The 18,180-nt window shown below is 37.6% G+C and overlaps 1 protein-coding gene across 1 annotated transcript in view; it reads left to right on the top strand.

The window, feature by feature from the left end:
* Positions 1-4,931: 4,931 nt before the first annotated feature.
* LOC118837157 (T-cell receptor-associated transmembrane adapter 1) overlaps positions 4,932-18,180 on the top strand; it is a 74,600-nt gene continuing 61,351 nt past the window's right edge. Inside the window, exon 1 of the mRNA XM_036744121.1 lies at positions 4,932-4,989. Within this exon, the coding sequence (XP_036600016.1) occupies positions 4,932-4,989 (58 nt within the window). The remainder of the gene's footprint in view (positions 4,990-18,180) is intronic.

Raw genomic sequence — 18,180 nt, 5'->3', positions numbered from 1 at the left:
GACTGCAAAGCAGTTTTTTAGAAAATAGGTTTAGAGTAGCATCTTATGTCACTGGGCTACAGTAAGTTCAAAATGGAGATGTGTGACTTCAATATTAAGGGCCAAACCATTAAAAAAATTAAAAGAGAAACAAATAATGTGCCTTTCACAGCTGTGGTAAGGGGAAAGTTCTCAATGAAAGAAGGGATATAAATGACATGAATGATAATACTTAAATTGAAATTTTTAGCACTAGCAAAACTGATTCAACCAATCTAAGGAAGAGGGACAATATGAGTTTCCCACAACTAGAGGTCAAGTGGAAATTATATGACCAAGTATCATAAATTTTGTAGAAGATGTTGCTTCAGGACTAGATTACCTCTGAGAGTGCTTCCAACTCCAAGATTTTGTGCTTCAGATGACGTCAAAGAGCAGTTTCATCACTGAACCTAGAGTCCTAAATCTGGAGGGAAGACTCAAGAGGTATTGAGTGACTCAAGGTTTAGGATTAAAAGAATACCCAACCAACCTCAGGATGAAATATTGAAGGCCTGGAAGAGGCCAATGATTCCTTAAGCCACATCCAGCTGAAGTGAATGACTGTACCTATAACCCAATTATTCTTCATGCAGTTTATCCCCTGAAATTCCTTCACAGGTAGAAAAATAATTTGTGCATTTAAATGGCTAACTTTGAATGTTTGTAAGACTAGTGTTTTACAACCTTAACCCCAATTAATGTAATTAACAAGATTTTTTTAAACCCTGATATCTATATACTATCAGCTATATACCAGGTGTAAAGAATTCCTAGACACCTCTGTTAAATCCATCAAAGGTATAAACAAAGTGTGGACACATTCTTAATTAATTTGGGAGGTGGGGAGTGCTTCTAAGCATTTGGTGCAATCAGACGATGATACACAGTAAATGTATTGAGACTGGTTGAAAGAAAAAATAATATATCTTTGGGCCCATGTGTATCATAGAAGAGATTCCAATAGGAATATCAGGTTTCAGGAACATTTTGAACAAAGAAACTCTTCAGCCTATAACCGGAGGGGAGAAGTCAGAGAGTGAGAAGGGGGCATGATTGAGTTTATCCCCTTTATATCTATTGACCAAGGGATAATCTTGTGAATTTCAAAGACTAGAAGACTTGGACTTTCCATTGTGTCCCCAGAGCGAGAGTGACTGATAGCAGCATCTGTCTTGGGAGTAGAGAGATAGGTGGAAGACAAACTAAAAATGGCTTCAGGACTCTACAAAGGGGCAGATGTACTCAGAGTCCACAAAGAGCTACACCCACTTAAGGGAAACTTCATGAGGACTCCACAAAGAGGGAAAGAGAACTGCCATTAACCAAAAATTCTAAGTTACCCTTTGACAACATGTGCTATCTGGGTTTTAGCCTATTCTTCCTAGGGAACTAGGGTGTGGGATCACATGTTTTGGTTTAGAAGATATTTTGCATCAATTGTTTTCACTATACCACATGAGTAAATGCCCCTCTCTCAAAGCTAATTTAACCTAGATAATTGATAATAACAAGAAACATACTAGATGGGAACTCATGAATGACGCTACTAGAAACCCCAAACCCTAGGAATTACACTTAATACCCTGAGAAATAGACAACTGCCTTCTGGGGACCTGGATCACCACTGAGGATGAGTTGGAGAAGCAACCCAGAGAGAGTACTTCATGTGAATGGTATAAAACTGAACCCCAGAAGGAATGAATGGGAAATGCTTAGAGGCTTACCCTTTGTAGAGAAATCCTCCTGTCTTATGTGATGTTGGAAGTTGCCCAGGAAGGGAAACAGCTGTTTGGAGACACTCTGGACCCATTTAATTACCAGCTTTAACTGGGCCTCCTCTGGCTCTCACGAACACCCTACTCCAAATGTAGAGAGTTGCAAGTGGCAGCTGCCACTTTGATATATATATATATATATATATATATATATATATATATATATATATATATATGTATGTATGTATTCTACATTCACTCTTGACAATAAAATTCCAATTCTGTTGACCTCAGAATCCTTATTTCTCTGACACATGTTCATCAAGATTTCTCTATCTCCCCTCAAAATCTCTGTAATATTTCATGGTCTGCAATAAGCTTGTCAGTACATATCTTCAAACCTGCTGAGCCTAGCCATATTCTAAACTTCTTTTGATCATCCTGTCTCATTAAAAAGTATTATAAAAGCACTCATGTTTATTTATTATGTGAGTATGGTGTATGAAACCATCACCCACACCACCAAGCTCATTTGTTGATATATTTCCTGACAAATATATATCTACAGCACTTATGTATTCTGATAACGTCCCCTAGTGCAAAATCATTTATATTGAATAAAAAGTCATTGCTTTTTTCCCTTTTTGGTATTAATCATCTGCAACTTGGTAAAACATGGACAAATTCACCAAGAACCTTAGTTTCTGTGTGACTTTGGATGACTAGCCTAAGCTCTTTATTACGTATACCCATAAAGCAGAGAAACTTGTATGCAGACCTGCTTTCCAAAGGCATTAAGGTAACTACAAATTGTAAAGTATTTTTGCCATCTTACTTCAGGCTCTCTTATTCCACAGATATGTATTAGTTTTCTTGCATGTGCACTTATTTTTAGGCATTCAGATGATTAGTTTATTACTTACTAAATTACCATTTAGTGTGTGTTAAATGGAACCATATTACCTAAAAGTGCTAAATAAACATTTTATAGAATCAAAGTTCATAGGTCCAACATGCAAAAAGTAACATTAATGTTGTTGTTGTTCAGTCTTTTCAGTCATATTTGACTCTTTGTGACCCCATTTGGGGTTTTCTAGGTGAAGACACTAGAGTGGTTTGCCATTTCCTTCTCCAGCTCATTTTACAGATGAGGAAACTGAGGCAACAAGAGTTAAATGACATGCCCGGGGTCACACAGCTAGGAAGCATCTGAGGCCAGGTTTGAACTCAGGAAGATGAGTTTTCCTGACTTTAGGCCCAAGGGAGCAGCTAGGCAGTGCAGCAGATAAAGCATAGGGCCTTTGTCAAGAATATCTCAAATGGGGTCATGAAGAGTCGGACACAACTGAACTACATTAATATATATATGTATATATATATCTGTGTAAATATAAAATATATACCTATGTATACATGTATACATGTACACACTCATATATGTACATATATTCACATATATTATATATGTATATAATATACATATTATCGCATCCTTTTGAAAGAAGCCTCTAAGTGATTAGCCAACTCACTTTCTCTTTTAGGTTCCCAGTTTTGTGCTTTGATCACCTGAACACATTTGTCAGAGAGACCAAGAGGTACTTCACAATTAATTTTTTACATATAGTGTGATATTTATAGCTTTTTTTTTGGTGTTTCTGGTGTCACAAGAGGCAAAAATCTTACCTTCCTTTAAGAACATCTCCTCTGTAACAAAGATTAACAATTAAAAAGAAAAAGAAAATGTGAGTACATGAGCTCTTCAAGGGACCATATAAAAGGCAAAATTAGGAGACATGGAACTCAACACTGGAGAACACCCACAATTTACCAGAAAAGGGTTAAAGGGCAAAAGAGAAGGAAGTTGGGAGGAAAAGTGGAAGACTTTGTCATCAAGGAAATTGAGGTTAGCAAATAAATTAAGGAGAGAAGGGCCTGCAATGTCAAAAGCAAAGATCGAGAATCATGAAGATTTGTTCCCTGGATTTTGCTAGAATCTTGTAGGCTTTGGTTTTTGTAGAAAAAAATTACATGCTAATCTGAATAGGCCTTCTTCTACATGGTAGGCCTACAAGTAGATGGCTTTTACATCCTCCCCTATGTCTCCAGACGAAACATCCCCATTTCTATCAACTTATCCTCTAATGGGATAATCATTCTGTCATATCTGTCTTACAGAGTTGTTATGAAGATCAAATGAGGTAAAATATGTAAAGCTCCATGTAAATGTCAGTTATTATTATTGTCAAGTAATTTAGGGCTAGAAGGAACCTTTTACAGATGTAACCTGCCTTGGCTGAGAGTGCTATTTCATGGCTCCTTCTCCCTATAAGGGAGGAAGAGTTGGAGGAAGTAAGGAAAAGCAGGAGTTTTAAAAGACTGAGCACAAGAAAAATTGGGGTAATGTCACTTGGCCAGTGGCACCTGGGTGTCCTTCCCCTCCAGCTGCCTAGATAATACTCAGAAATCTAGGCCATTTATGTTTTTTTAGAAAGAAATCCCCACCCTTTGCACCTGCAGGTGTGAAAGGGTACAAAACTGAGCAGGAGCAGAGATCACAGGGGTTTTTGGGTAAGAGATTAATGCCCAACATCTTTGGCCTGGTACCATGCTACCTCCTCAAGCTTAGCCCACCCACCCAGGAGGTGGAAACCAGCTAGAAATGCTCTGAGGTCCTGATAAAACCTGTAGAGTTCTACAAAAACCAAAATGCTAAAACCTCATTAGTTCTCTGTTTCAAATTTCTGTACTGCTGTATTCATGTTCCTTTAACTAAAGATTCATCTTTCTACTGGATATCCACAAGTGTTTGCACAAAGCAAACCCTAGAATGCACAAACTGAATCCTGAAATATTATCTCCAGTTCTACACCTCGTCTTAGGACGACTCAGGTACCTTTCTTCCCATAAGGAATTTTGTCCATTCATTCATCTACCTAGAACATGCCTTCCTAATCTAACCCCCTCATCTCCCGTTGACCCTCCTCAGCTTTCAACATGCACAGATATTCTCTGTGTATTTTCAGGAGACCATGTAGGAGCTCTGAAGGGCGGGCTCTGGATATGTATTATTCATTTGCTGAGAGTCTCCTAATTGTCCACTGAGGCATGAGATGATAATACAGGGTACCATATCTGGCAGAAGAAGAGGTACCTTCTGGCTGGAGACCCTCTGGGGTGTATTCTTCAGATGACAAGATGTATTTTCAGCAAGAGATGAAGAAGGATGGTCCTCCTCCATCCCAATATAATGTCAGTAAGTGCTCTCCATATGAAGTAAGCATTCAATTGGCTAGAATTCTATCAAGACCCTTGGTTACCTCTATCTCTGTTGGGTGGTTTGGGCTCTTGAATGTAGAGGATAAAGTCAACTTCTCTTTCCCAAACCTCTGTACCAACAGACATTCTCAGAAATGAATGGAAAAGCAGTAGGCCCCTTCAACATCATTTAGGTGCTGCATCTCATGGCCTCCCAGCTGGTATTATCCTCTTATCACATCCACTCCATGTCCCATTGGGTTTTGTCTGAGAGGCCTTTTTTGTCCCTTAACCACATACTTAGAAGCCTAATTCTACTGCTCATGGTGGATAGGCAGGAGGAGTACCTCGTTCATTATATCTTCAACCCAAGGAGCGAAAAAGATTGCATCTAGTACCATCAGACCATTAAGGGTGTGGTCTCAAAGAAAGGACATAGTTGTCGGCACATCATGTTCAGTCTCTGGAATTGGTAGAGGACTTCTGGCTAATCCCATTCCTTAAAGACTGGAACGCATTGATGGTTTATAAGTTCATGGTCAGATAGGAGCAACTGAGTCAGGAGGAACCTTGATGGATTCAGCAAAATCCTGGCATTGCCAGCATTAGACAGGGGCAGAAAATGTAAGCAAAATGCCATAAAAAGACCTGATTGGAGAAGCATGTTGAACCATATCCCTGGAATTCTCTACATCTTGGCTTCCTAATTTAGCACATACTTCCTTGTTCTGAATCCCTGCCCCAGCAACCATAAGCTTCTCAACTCCTTGGATTTTGGTATTCTGGTACCAATTTTCCATGTGCTCTCCTTTGCAATTTGGACCCTGCTTCCTCTGCCCTTCTTGGTAACTATCTTCTCCCTACTTCACTCAGAGGTTTGCTGAACCACAAGCACATGTTAGCCCATCCTGGAGCAGGGTACAACAGATAACGATACTTGTAATATCTGCAGGGTCCTTGTGAGGAAAGCTTTTGGTCCAAGGGCTATATAAATGGTTATCTGTTATTATCAGGGATATGTAATTATGGCTTAGGTTCATCCTAATTTAGCATTTTTGTTTTTGTTTTCTCCTTCTAAGGACTCCTGTTTAGTAAGGGACATTGTTTTGCTGATACATCTCATTGTTCACTGTGAGTAAGGAGAAGAAATTCAGAGAAGAGGAATCCACCTGCCCATAGAGGGACCTGAAGAAACTTTGATGTATAAGCCCATTGAGTTCCTTCCAGCATTGCCTATGTCTTAGTTGAATGATTTCTTTCCTTGTTGGATCCATGTTATTGATGAAGATCAAATGCTAAAATAGAGAGAGGCCTATGGAGTTTTCTTCTGTTACAAAACAAAAGAGGGGCCCTCTAGTTATGTATTTCAACTGAAGAAGCCTCTATCACCACATTTCCTGTTTGCAACTGCACCAAGTGCACACAAAGGATTTTAAGAAACAGGCATGAAAAACGAGTTACAGATGAAGATCAGGCACATTGCCATGTTACTTGTAGTGCTGGGGAGCAGTATCGTTTAGCAGAAAGCTATTTGTGGGTATTTATTTCTTTTAACTGCTTGCATTTTACTTATGGAGGTAAACAAATCTGCTTGAGAAAACAAGGATGTCAGGTAAGTGATGCTTTAAAATCTGTTCCCTTACTCTGTGTAGGCTAAAAATAAATACATTTAACAGACTAGGGGGAATCCAAGCTCTTAAAGCAAGACACTCATGACTTAGTATTTGAATTTCTCACTGCAAGTGATGTGAAAATGGGAAGAAAAACTGATGGAATTAGAAAATCTATTAAAGGTTCTACAGCAATGAATAGTTGTCAGGAAAGTGATGACATAGAAGGCCTTGCTGTAACTAGAGCATCAAGCTTCTTTTGTATTCCTGGATGATGCCATAACATTGTTTTCGGCCTAAAAATATGATTCCTATCTTGAGGAGCTCCTGGTTGACTGTGATTTTTTTTCCTTTTGAAATAATCATTGTAACTTGTGATCGATGAACCTTGTTCTAATTCATAGCAGTTAAAGCAAAGGGATTTTCCAAAGGAGTCAATTCAATCCCTCTGAAAGTTTTGCTAGCAGTAGCTCAAGTCCACTTACCCACTTAACGAATTATTCCTGAGGGTTGTGTCTATAGAGTTCATTTTATGACCCTCTTTGACAGTGATAGCATGTTTCTCTTTTTTTAATCTGCAAGGGCAGAATTCTAAATCAATTGTTTTAAAATTATAACTCACACTAGAAATATAAACTGGCAGGTGATTTTCATACTTCTGGGTGAGCAGGCATGAAAAGTAGCTCTAAAAGGAATGTTATCACTTAATGGAAACTAGTTTGATTATCTCTCCATAGTGGACAAGATTTTTATTTTTGCATTAAAGTTAGTTTGACAGAGAAATGCCTCTCTTTACAGTACCTTATTGTAAAATTTGGTCTGTGCTGGTCTGTGGTTTCTGCAAAACTCCCCCCCCCCAAATTCCCATTTAATTTCTTACGTGACCCATGATACATGGCAACTGTGATGAGGAACGTTGCGATGTGGAAGGGATAAATGTACTATAAATATTTTTGTACATGTGGACCTTTTTTTTCCTATTCTTTTGAACTCTTTGGGATTATGTATCACTTTAATTTTCTCAGTATTATTTCAGGCATTTGTGAACAAAGCATTGGTGACAAGAAAGGAATATATAATTCCTAAACAGAAACTGGCTTTGGTGTTCAGACTAAAACAATGAATTAAGGAAAGACATTTGGGATTCAGAGTCACCAGATTGGAGACTTTTGCAAACCTTAAAGTGCACTATAGATACTATTATTATTAATGAACATTATTTTAATCACTGAGATACTGAGGAGAAAGGGAACTAAAATCTAGACTAGCTAAAATGGAAGTTAAGGAGAGAGAACTTTCATCCAAAAATTTCAGAAACGACTAGGAATTTTGAAAGCATTTTGATCTAAATGTGGATTTTCATGTTGTCTTGACCACTTTTCTTCCCCTAATATTTCAATACATTTCTCTTGCTTTAGCACTTTCCCCTCTTTCAGATACATTGATAACAGTTTTCTCAATGCACTCACAATTTTGTCAACTCCAGCATAGACATTCTCTGAATACACTTCTTTTTTTTTGTATTCTTTTTTTATCTAATATATTTAGTTTTCAGCATTGATTTTCACAAGAGTTTGAATTACAAATTTTCTCCCCATTTCTACCCTCCCCCCCACTGCAAGATGGCGTATATTCTGGTTGCCCTGTTCCCCAGTCAGCCCTCCCTTCTGTCACCCCACTCCCCTACCATCCCCTTTTCCCTTCCTTTTTTGTAGGGCAAGATAAATTTCTATGCCCCATTGCCTGTGTATCTTATTTTCTAGTTGCATGCAAAAGCTTTTTTTTTGCTTTTGAACATCTGTTTTTAAAAACTTTGAGTTCCAAATTCTCTCCCCTCTTCCCTTCCCATCCACCCTCCCTAAGAAGTCAAGCAATTCAACATAGGCCACATGCGTTTCATTATGTATAACCCTTCCACAATACTTATGTTGTGAAAGACTAACTATATTTTGCTCTGAATATACTTCTTCTGATCCAATTTCTTTACCTGTCTCTGTTCTCTGAGGTGAAATTTCTACCATCTGTATAAGTACAACTAGGACTATGGTTTTAGATTCTGATATCTGTGATGTTGAAAAGAATTTGTTCCTGCTTAGATGAATCCAGAAAGACTTTAGTATGTTAGGTCTCTTGCCAAGTTTTCTTTAAACTGGCTTTTAGCTCCTATTGTTCCTTTCTCTTTTATGAGGTAATATTACTCAAAATTGTCTACTACTCTTCTCTGTAGACTTTACATGCAAGTTTATATCCTAAATTGCTGTTGACCTCAGTTGTCATAGCTCTCTTGGAAAGTGAGTCAAGTGTTGGCTGAGTAAGGTGGTTTTTAATTGATTTTATTCTCCTCATTATGGGAACTGATTTACATAGTTTAAACATCTATGAAAATACTGTAATTAGTGTCGATAACCTTCTCTCCATCCATATCCCAATGGCAAAGTTCTTTAATGACCTCAAATTTTTCCTTGAAACAAAGACCTATTTAAAAAAAATGCCAAAAACCTGGTGGTGTTGGGTAACTATGAGGCATGGAAGATTACAGTCTCTGAAAAATTGAAAATTAGTACCAATCATAAGGCATATATTGCAACATATTATAAATAAGGAATTACAAAGGATAACTGGAACTTACAATAAAAAACTTATAAAGGAAAAAAGTATTGGTCTCATGGTTGTATTTGTCCTTCTTTTTTGAAGCAGACCGTGGCATCAGGGAAATGATGACATGACTTACAGTTGACTTTGATTTGAGTGAGGGAGGGCTGTGTAAGGTCACTAGTCTCACTTTCTCCTCCATAGCCATCTGGGTCCAGTGACCAGATATTTATCAGGATGACTGGAGATGACCCAGGATGCAATGGGAGACCCTGGCCCTTTTAGGTTCAGGCCTTTTCATGTACTCACTTAGAGTGAGGTAATGCCCATTCGGTGAATAGGCCTCTTTAAGAAGTGAGTCAAGATTGGCTCTTTTAATTAGAAAAAAAGAGAAAAAAAATCAAGCTGGGAGGAGAAGACCCTCACGATGCTGTTCCCAAGAGAAACAGTTACCATTGACATTCACTGTAAGTCAGCAGGGCCCAAAAACAGCCATGAAGTGGAGCTTGGGCAAGGATCTATTATGATCCAACATATGAGCTTCAGAGTGAACTGGCTTTAAGGTTTTGAGAAAGAAAGAAAGAAAGAAAGAAAGAAAGAAAGAAAAAAAGAAAGAAAGAAAGAAAGAAAGAAAGAAAGGAAGGAAGGAAGGAAGGAAGGAAGGAAGGAAGGAAGAAAGAAAGAAAGAAAGAAAGAAAGAAAGAAAGAAAGAAAGAAAAAGAAAGAAAGAAAGAAAGAAAGAAAGATCTAGCCAGCAAACCCCAAGTTAAATGGGCAGCTTCTGGCCATCAAAATTTACCTTCCTTTGGAGAGGAGAAGGAGAAGGAGAGGAAGAGGGAGAAGATGAGCTGAGTTACCCAGCTAGCTGGGTCCCTTTTCAGGGAGCTTGGTCTACTTAACAGGTTGTGTTTTGTCCTTTGCTTTTGAAGAGGACCATGACATCAGGGAAATGATGACCATGGTGTCTCATGGTGAGAGCAAGGAGTAGCTGATGGATAGCATTTGTACTCGATTAGTATCTTAACAATGTCAGGCGAAAGCAAGGAAGACACCTATTGTTTTGGGAGGACCTTCTATGTTGAATTTATGGGAGAACATTGCCAAGAATTGCAGATGATGGGCTGGCACAGATGAACATTTCCTCTAATGGTTTTCATCATCAGAGGAAATGTCTTTGTTGATAAAGTCACAGATCACTTTGAGTAGTTGAGTGGGTTTTTAAGATCACCAATCTAAATTTAGAGATTGCTTTAGTCTAGGAGAGAAGACTGATCATGACCTGGAGAATTTTACTGAAGTGGCTGAGTAATAGTGTATGAACATCTCTCTGATGCCATATGATTCTTCAGCTTTGTCACCAACAAATTCCTTAGTAAAAGTGTAGCTCAGTCATTGAGCATATGATGCAAGAAAGATGTATTTACAATCTAGTTGATGAGGTAACTGGCCATAATTAAGGATGCATAGAATTTTCCCTGTGTATAGTCTATTATTTTGTGCCTCCCCACTTTAGCATATAGTGTATTATTCTGCTGCTATTCAGCTGCTACTCATATAACCCCTTTGGGATTCAATTTCCTCATCATTGATCAACAAACTTCCATTAAGCAATTAGGATCTGCCGGGCTCAATGCTAAGCCCTGGGGATACAAAAACAAAAATGAGATAGTTTCTACCTTCAAGGAACTTATATTCTAATGGGGAAAACAACATGAAAATGGGGTCACAAAGAGTCAGACATGACTAAAAAACAACTCAACAACAATACTATGAATACGCATATAAGAAATAAAATAAAGAGGTTATTTAATTTTTTCATAAAGACAACTTTGGTATATAAGGAGGGAGGGGAAGGGAATAAGCATTTATGTATCACCTATTATGTGCCAGGTGTTCTGTTAAGCCCAACTGTGAAGGGAGGTCCTTACCTAGAAGGGCGCAATGTTCAGTAATCAGCCCTTGGTTTTTACTAATGTATTCCTAGCACCATGCTGCCTCACAGTAGATGTGGCTGCTGACAACCTAGTCCTAGTCTAGGTGTCTGGTTTATGCCTAATGAGGGACCACATGGGGTTTCCGAGTGGGTTAGAGAGAATAGGATGGTTCTTTGGATTCTTACTGAAGTAAGGCAGTAGGTAGGGAATAATCAATCACACTTTAAAATGGCACAGGGAGTACAGAGAAAGATGGCATGGGGAGAGGAATGGGGATAAAGAGGGGCACATAGAGTCAATCATGTATCAGTAGATCAGAGTTGGAAGCACTCAGGCACCATGATGTGAGGAGGGCTTAAGAAGCAAAGGAGGCTTCATTTTCATAGGTTCTAGTGGTGGTGGGGGGGGGATAGGCTAAATGTTATCCATGCCACCTTAGGCTTGCCTCATTAGTATACTGATGTTCCCTTAGGGTAGTCTTATTAGTACATCATTTTGGGATTTTACTGCACACGCTGGTGCTTATCTTGCACTTGTAGACCAGGAGCCATTTACTGGGACCTACTGGGACTAATTTAGTATATAATCTATGGAGGTATAAATGGGGTCTTAATTAGCTCAGGATATAGTTTTAGCCAGTGATCTCCATGCTCCTCTTCTACATTTTTAGTTCCTGCTTTCTTTTATTACTACCCCTATACTAGTCACTTACATATTGGTGAGGTGGTCATGGGGACAATAACAAGACATATTTTCAACACATAGGCCCTGTGCACTTTACAAATGTTGCCTCATTTGATCATAACAACATTTTTAGTATCATGAAGTTATTGGGTGCTTATAACAACACAGTCAAATAAATTAGTGAGAACCTTAATTTCTGATTCTTTTTAAACATCATATTTTATTTTTTTAATGAGTAAAAATCCTTTTTCTCTCCCTCCCTTCACACCCTCCTCTAATTAAGATAATAGAAAAGCAAACTCCCTATTATAAACATATGTAGTCAAGCAAAATAAATTTCCACACTGACCATGTCTAAAAGGAAAAAAAAAAGTCTTATTCTGTACTCTAAGTCTTTCAGCGCTATCAGGAAGAAGGCAGTACATTCCATCATTAATTCACTGAAATTATAATTGGTTCTTACATTGATCTGAGCTCCTAAGTTTTTTTTAAAGTTGTTTGTCTTTATATTATTGTTGTTGTTGTATAAATTGTTCTCCTGGTTCTGTTCACTTCACTATGCATCAGTCAATGCAAGTCTCCCCAGGTTTCTCTGAAACTCTTTCATAATTTCTTACAGCACAATAGTATTCCATCATATTTATACACTATAACTTGTTCAATTTTTCCCCAATTCCCCAACGGATACCTCCTTAAAAAGCAATTTTTTGCCACCTCAAGAAGAACTACAAATATTTTTGTACAACCTTAGAGTTTGTTTTCCTTAGGTATTATATTTCCCCTAATCTACCCTCTTTCTAAATTCTTCTTCCTTCTCCCCTTCTCCTCGTAGTTCCCTGTTGAGTGAAATGTATTTCTGCATCCAATTGTGTCTATATATGTGTATGTGTATCTTCGCTACTTTGACCTATTCAGATGAGTGAGGTTCAAATGTCAGTCACTCTCCCCATCTTTTTCTCTTTATAGTGGATAATTTTCACTAACCTTCCTTTCCCTTCCTCCACTACCATCAGTATATCTCTCCCCCTCCCCCTTTTTAAGATTATCAAGACATAAAAGAACTAATGTTAGGATTTCTGTCTAACTAGACCCCCTCTATGACCTCTGATGATAGGGTTCAGAGAGGGAATGTGTATCATCTCATATTACAACGTAAGAATCTTATTTTTAAGTGCTTTTTTGTTCATATTTACCTTTTTATTTTTCTATTAACTCCTGTGTTTTAACTGGAAAGTTTCTATGCAGTTTTGGCCTTTTCATCAGGAATATGTTGAAGTCTTCTGTTTCATTAAAGAGCTATTATTCCCCTGTAAGATTATAATAAATTTTGCTGAGTAAATTATTCTATATAGTAAATCTTTATCTTCTGGGATGTCATATTCCAAGCTCTCCATTCCTATAGAGTGGATAGACTGCTAAATGGTGTGTGATCCTAACTGTGGCTCCTAAGTATTTGAATTATTTCTTTCTGGCTATTCACAATATCATTTTATTAGATGTGGAAGCTCCAGATTTTGTGTATAATGTTCCTGGGAGATTTCATTTTGGGGTTTCTTTCAAGAAGCAACTATTAGATTCTTTCTATTTTCAGTTTGCCTTCTGGTTCTAAGAGATCTAGGCAATTTTCCTTTAAGATTTCTTAAAAATGAAGTTTAGGTTCTTTTCTTTGGTCATGACTTTCAGGTAGTCCAATGATTCTTAATTTTTTTTCTTCTTGATTTGTTTTCCTGGCCAGTCATTTTTGTTAGGAGATTTTACATCTTCCTCCTCCTCCTCCTCCTCCTCCTCCTCCTCCTCCTCCTCCTCCTCCTCCTCCTCCTCCTCCTCCTCCTCCTCCTCCTCCTCCTCCTCCTCCTCCTCCTCCTCCTCTTCTTCTTCTTCTTCTTCTTCTTCTTCTTCTTCTTCTTCTTCTTCTTCTTCTTCTTCTTCTTCTTCTTCTTCTTCTTCTTCTTCTTCTTCTTCTTCTTCTTCTTCTACTTCTTCTTCTTCTTCTTTCTTTTGACGTTGTTCTATCATTTCTGGTTGTCACATGGAGTCATTGGGGAGTTTGTTGCATGGGCAAAGTGTGTATCTCTTGTGCCAAACTGTTAATTTCCTTCCTGATTCTTTCTTCCATTGCTTTCATTTCTTTCTCAATATTTTTTCCTCTACCACTCTCATTTAATGTTTTTAGAAAAAAAAGAAACAACCCCAAACCCCCAAACTATTTTTAAACATTTGGTTAATCTCTTCTAGGCATTCTGGTTGAGTTTGTGCGGAAGCTGTGTGTTTTTTGAGGCTTTGTTTATAGATGTTTTAGAATCATTCTCTTCTTGGTTTGTATCTTAAATGTCTCTGTCACCATAATAGCTGTTTTTGGGTGGGATTCTTTTTTGTTTGCTCATTCTTTCAGCCTCCTTTCTGACTTGGGATTCTAGGGCCAGACTTTTCTCACTTCTGCAGAGATCTGAGCTGGTCTTGTTGCTGTTTTCTTGGGGTATTGAGTGTTGTATTATTCCAGGCTCTTAAGAACACTTCAGGTTGGGGACTTGCAAGCTTTGAGCACTCCCAAAGTGATCTGATCTAGGGCAAGACAGATCGCTGCTCCCCTGGTCTGAAATCTACAGGTTCATGGGTTTAGGTCTGAGCAGTAGTATACTGCTGCTGGACTTAGACAACATCAGTCACCTGGAATGCTATGTTTATTCCGAGTAACAGAACTGTAGGCTCTCTTTTGGTCTAGAATTCCTTCCCTAGTTATTCCTTTGCAGGCTTTAGGTTGGGCTAGAAACTGGAACTGAGACCACATTCAACTCCTGGAGTGTGTTTGCTGTTTGCTTCTGAACTTCCTCTTTGCTCAGTACACAGGCTAGAGACTATGACTGGTCGTCATCTCTGAACATTGGTCCCCTTCTCAGTTGGTCCTGCATCTGAAAAGGGTAATGAGCAACAAAGCTGCCATCTGACACCTGTTCCCACACTCCGCATAAGGCTGCCCTCAGAGTAGGTCTGGGGCCTTGTCATTACCTTGGGCACAGTCCCTGGGAATGTCTAGAACCCATCCTCGATGCCTACAGACCTCTCTGTGTCTTTCTCACTATGCCAACCTAGGATGTGACTTTTTCTTGGATTTCCCCAACCAGGTTTGGTGTGATGTATTTTCTAGATCTGTTTGGAGGAATTTTTAGTGGAGAACTCACGGCACTTTCTCCTGCTTCTTCTTGGCTCTGCCATCTTGGCTCTGCCTCTGTTCTGTTCCTTATTTGCTGATGCTTTTACTCTGGGCATAATTTTTGAAAGATATCCCTGCGCATCATGATCAGCCTCCTGTTTGTTTCTTCCTATGGATTTGACTGAGAACAGGGCTAAGATTCCTAATTTACAAAGAGTAGTTGTTATAGCCTTACGATCACCTTTAGTTAGAATGGAATAGGCTTCTCTGAGAGTATATTAAAATTTTTGATTTTATTAATTTGAAATTGTTTGAGAGTTTCTAGTTATTGTGAAAATCTGTTAGCTTATGTTTTGCTGGGTTATTTTTGTTGATTTTTTCTAGCTTGATATGAAAACAGTTTTGTGCATAAATCTCATTGCTTTGGTTTTGGTTAGCAGGAATTATTCCTTTAATTGTCCCAGTTTTTTCAGATATATTACAATGTTCCTTTCCCTTTCCTTCCCCACTCTTGTCTCATCACCATTCTCTCTACAAATCATTTTTTCATCATTAACACCACTACTTTCAGAATATGTCAATAGGTTGATATAGTTATTTACTCAATATTCCGCATCCCTTCATGCCAAACTCCTTGTACAATGTTGAGGGTACATATACGCCAGGTTGGGAATCCCCAGACTAGATGATTTCTTGAAACCCTTACAATTTCAAAATTATTATTCTAATACTTTTTGGTAATGCTGTGCCATTGGTCATAAGATTCATGGATAAACTGAATGGATAGTTCAGCACAAACTTGTCACTACTGCAGAATTTCACATTTTACCATTGAGAGACTAGTAGCAGCCCCTCTGTAGAATTATATACAAAGAATTATGTATTACTATTTATTGAGAAACTATGAGTGTGGCATTGTATGCCTGGAACTAAAAAAAAAAAGAAAGTTTTTTGGAACATGAGGACATCTTGGTCTTACCTCTGAAGGAATTAAGGGATAATTAGAAGAAAGTTACAGGATTCTTAAGATAATAAGAATGAGCATATATTTTCATAGCTAAAGGCCCCCTAAAGAAAAAACAACCAAGATAATTCATTAGTGATTTTTTTTCTTCTAAGTAACCATTTTAGTTGTTTAAATAGAGGGCCACAAATTTCGAGAGGGAAGACACCTTAGGGATGAAGTCTAATATCCTCATTTTGTAGATAAGGAAAATAAGGGCAATTAACTAAAATCACAAAGTAGCATAGTCAGAATTTGAACTCAGCGCTTTGGACTCCAGACCTCTAATCCCTGTACAACTTTAGTAACTTGTTGAACCTAGTTCCCGGGGGGCAAGAGAAAGGATAAAATCCAACCACTCAGGTGAAATCATAATGGGCCTTCCATTAGCAATGCTTATATGGAAGTTAGAAACCTGTAATTATATTAACAATTAGTTCCTGGAAGCTAAAGGCTAAATAGAAAGGCAATTCAAGACTTTACTAGAGGTAGTATAGTGTAGTCAATAAAAGACTCTTGGGAGAAGGAAGACTTGGACTTAATTTCTCTCTCTGACACTTACTCAGAGTGTGACAATGGTCAAGTTATTTAAATATCTCAGTTACAAATTACATATAAAATAAAGATCCAATCTATATTTGAGAAGCAGGTTTTTACACTAGGAGTTTCCTACACTAATGAAAACATTAGTGAACATTTGGTCTATAAATACTGAAAATGCTGATTCATTATACCAGTGTGTACCTGTTAGGTATTGCTAATTCATCTCTATAGAAATTAATAATATAATATTCATAAAAATGCAATACCATCTTTGGAGAACACTCAATGGGCCATAATGGGGTCTTTCATATTAGTGTGTTTAGCTTGAGAATTCCTAAATATTTAACTACACACTCCTCAGCAGAATAGATCACTACTTCTCTTGTTTCTTTAAAACAAGGAGAGATCTGTCATTACTAGCACTCAGAAATTTGAAAGAGGTATCAGGAATGTAAGCATACCCTAATATCATTAATTGGTTCTGTGTAAAGATAAATTTAGGTGACTTAGCATTGCAATAGGCAATTGGCCCCATAGGAACTATTTTGTAAATGTTATAAATGGGTCAGTGGGTAAGTGAGTGGGTAAGTGAGTGGGTAAGTAAGGGTTTTGCATCCTTAAGGCGAGGGGGTGTTGGAATATATTTTCAACGTTATTGGGAAACATTAGTCAAGGCACCCTGTTGTGGAGTATATTTGTACGTAAAACTCTGAGATGCTATATTTCTCTTTTTGCACTCAAAACATTAGATTAGTAATGCTGGAGTAGGAATTCCTGAGAAATAGAAGGGACAAAGAGGAATCATTGAAAACTACAGTTAGAAGGAAACTTGAAAGGTGGTAGTAGTAGTAGTAGTAGTAGTAGTAGTAGTAGTAGTACTAATATTTTTTTCTTCTCTCATTTGCCTATCCTATTCCAAGTTTTTTGAATCTATTTAAATGATTGATTTTCTTTTATCTATTTTGCTATTTCTCCCCTTCTTTTATCCCTTCTCTCCATCTAGTTTAGCAAATACTAAAAATTCTTTACTTTATTCCTCTCTTCAACCTCATATTTTTAGTAACTTTATTGTATTGTACCCTTTTTAAAGAAGTGTTCCTTTGCTTGGTTCTCTTCATTGTTTCTCTTATCTGCCATTCTTCCATCCCAATGCTTTTATTCGGTTAAAAAAACAAATTGTTTTCACCACTTTCATGAAAGTTTGCTAAACAGTCATGATAACAATAACTTTTATTTAATGGTTTCAGCTTTGCAAAATGTTTTGAAAAACATGAAAAGAACACTGATAGGAATCCAACTTGTCCTAGCACAGTTTTGGTCTAAATTTCATTGAACATAAAAAGATGAAAAGACGAAATAGTAAGTTCCATTTGTATAGTGCTATCTATTTATGGTTACAAAGCACTTTCACTTCATTTTGATAAACATTTGTAAAGTGACAGTCTTCAAGTTCTTTAGTTAATCTTCATTGATTACATTTATTCCTCTCATTTAGAACATCCCTCTGCCTTTAGATTATATGACATCTAAACAATCTCAGGTGAGAATCCATGTTGTTTTACAAAGGCCTCCTGAAAAGGCAACGATATGTTTGGAATATTTATCATGTTCCGTTAACCAGATTTTCACTCTCAAAGGAATATACAAAATGACCCAAATTCTACTGTGGTGT

The sequence above is a fragment of the Trichosurus vulpecula genome, chromosome 2 (assembly GCF_011100635.1).
Source record: "Trichosurus vulpecula isolate mTriVul1 chromosome 2, mTriVul1.pri, whole genome shotgun sequence".
NCBI classification, from domain to species: Eukaryota; Metazoa; Chordata; class Mammalia; order Diprotodontia; family Phalangeridae; genus Trichosurus; species Trichosurus vulpecula.
Note: the sequence above shows the minus strand (reverse complement) of the source record. Positions and strands in the feature narration are given on the sequence as shown.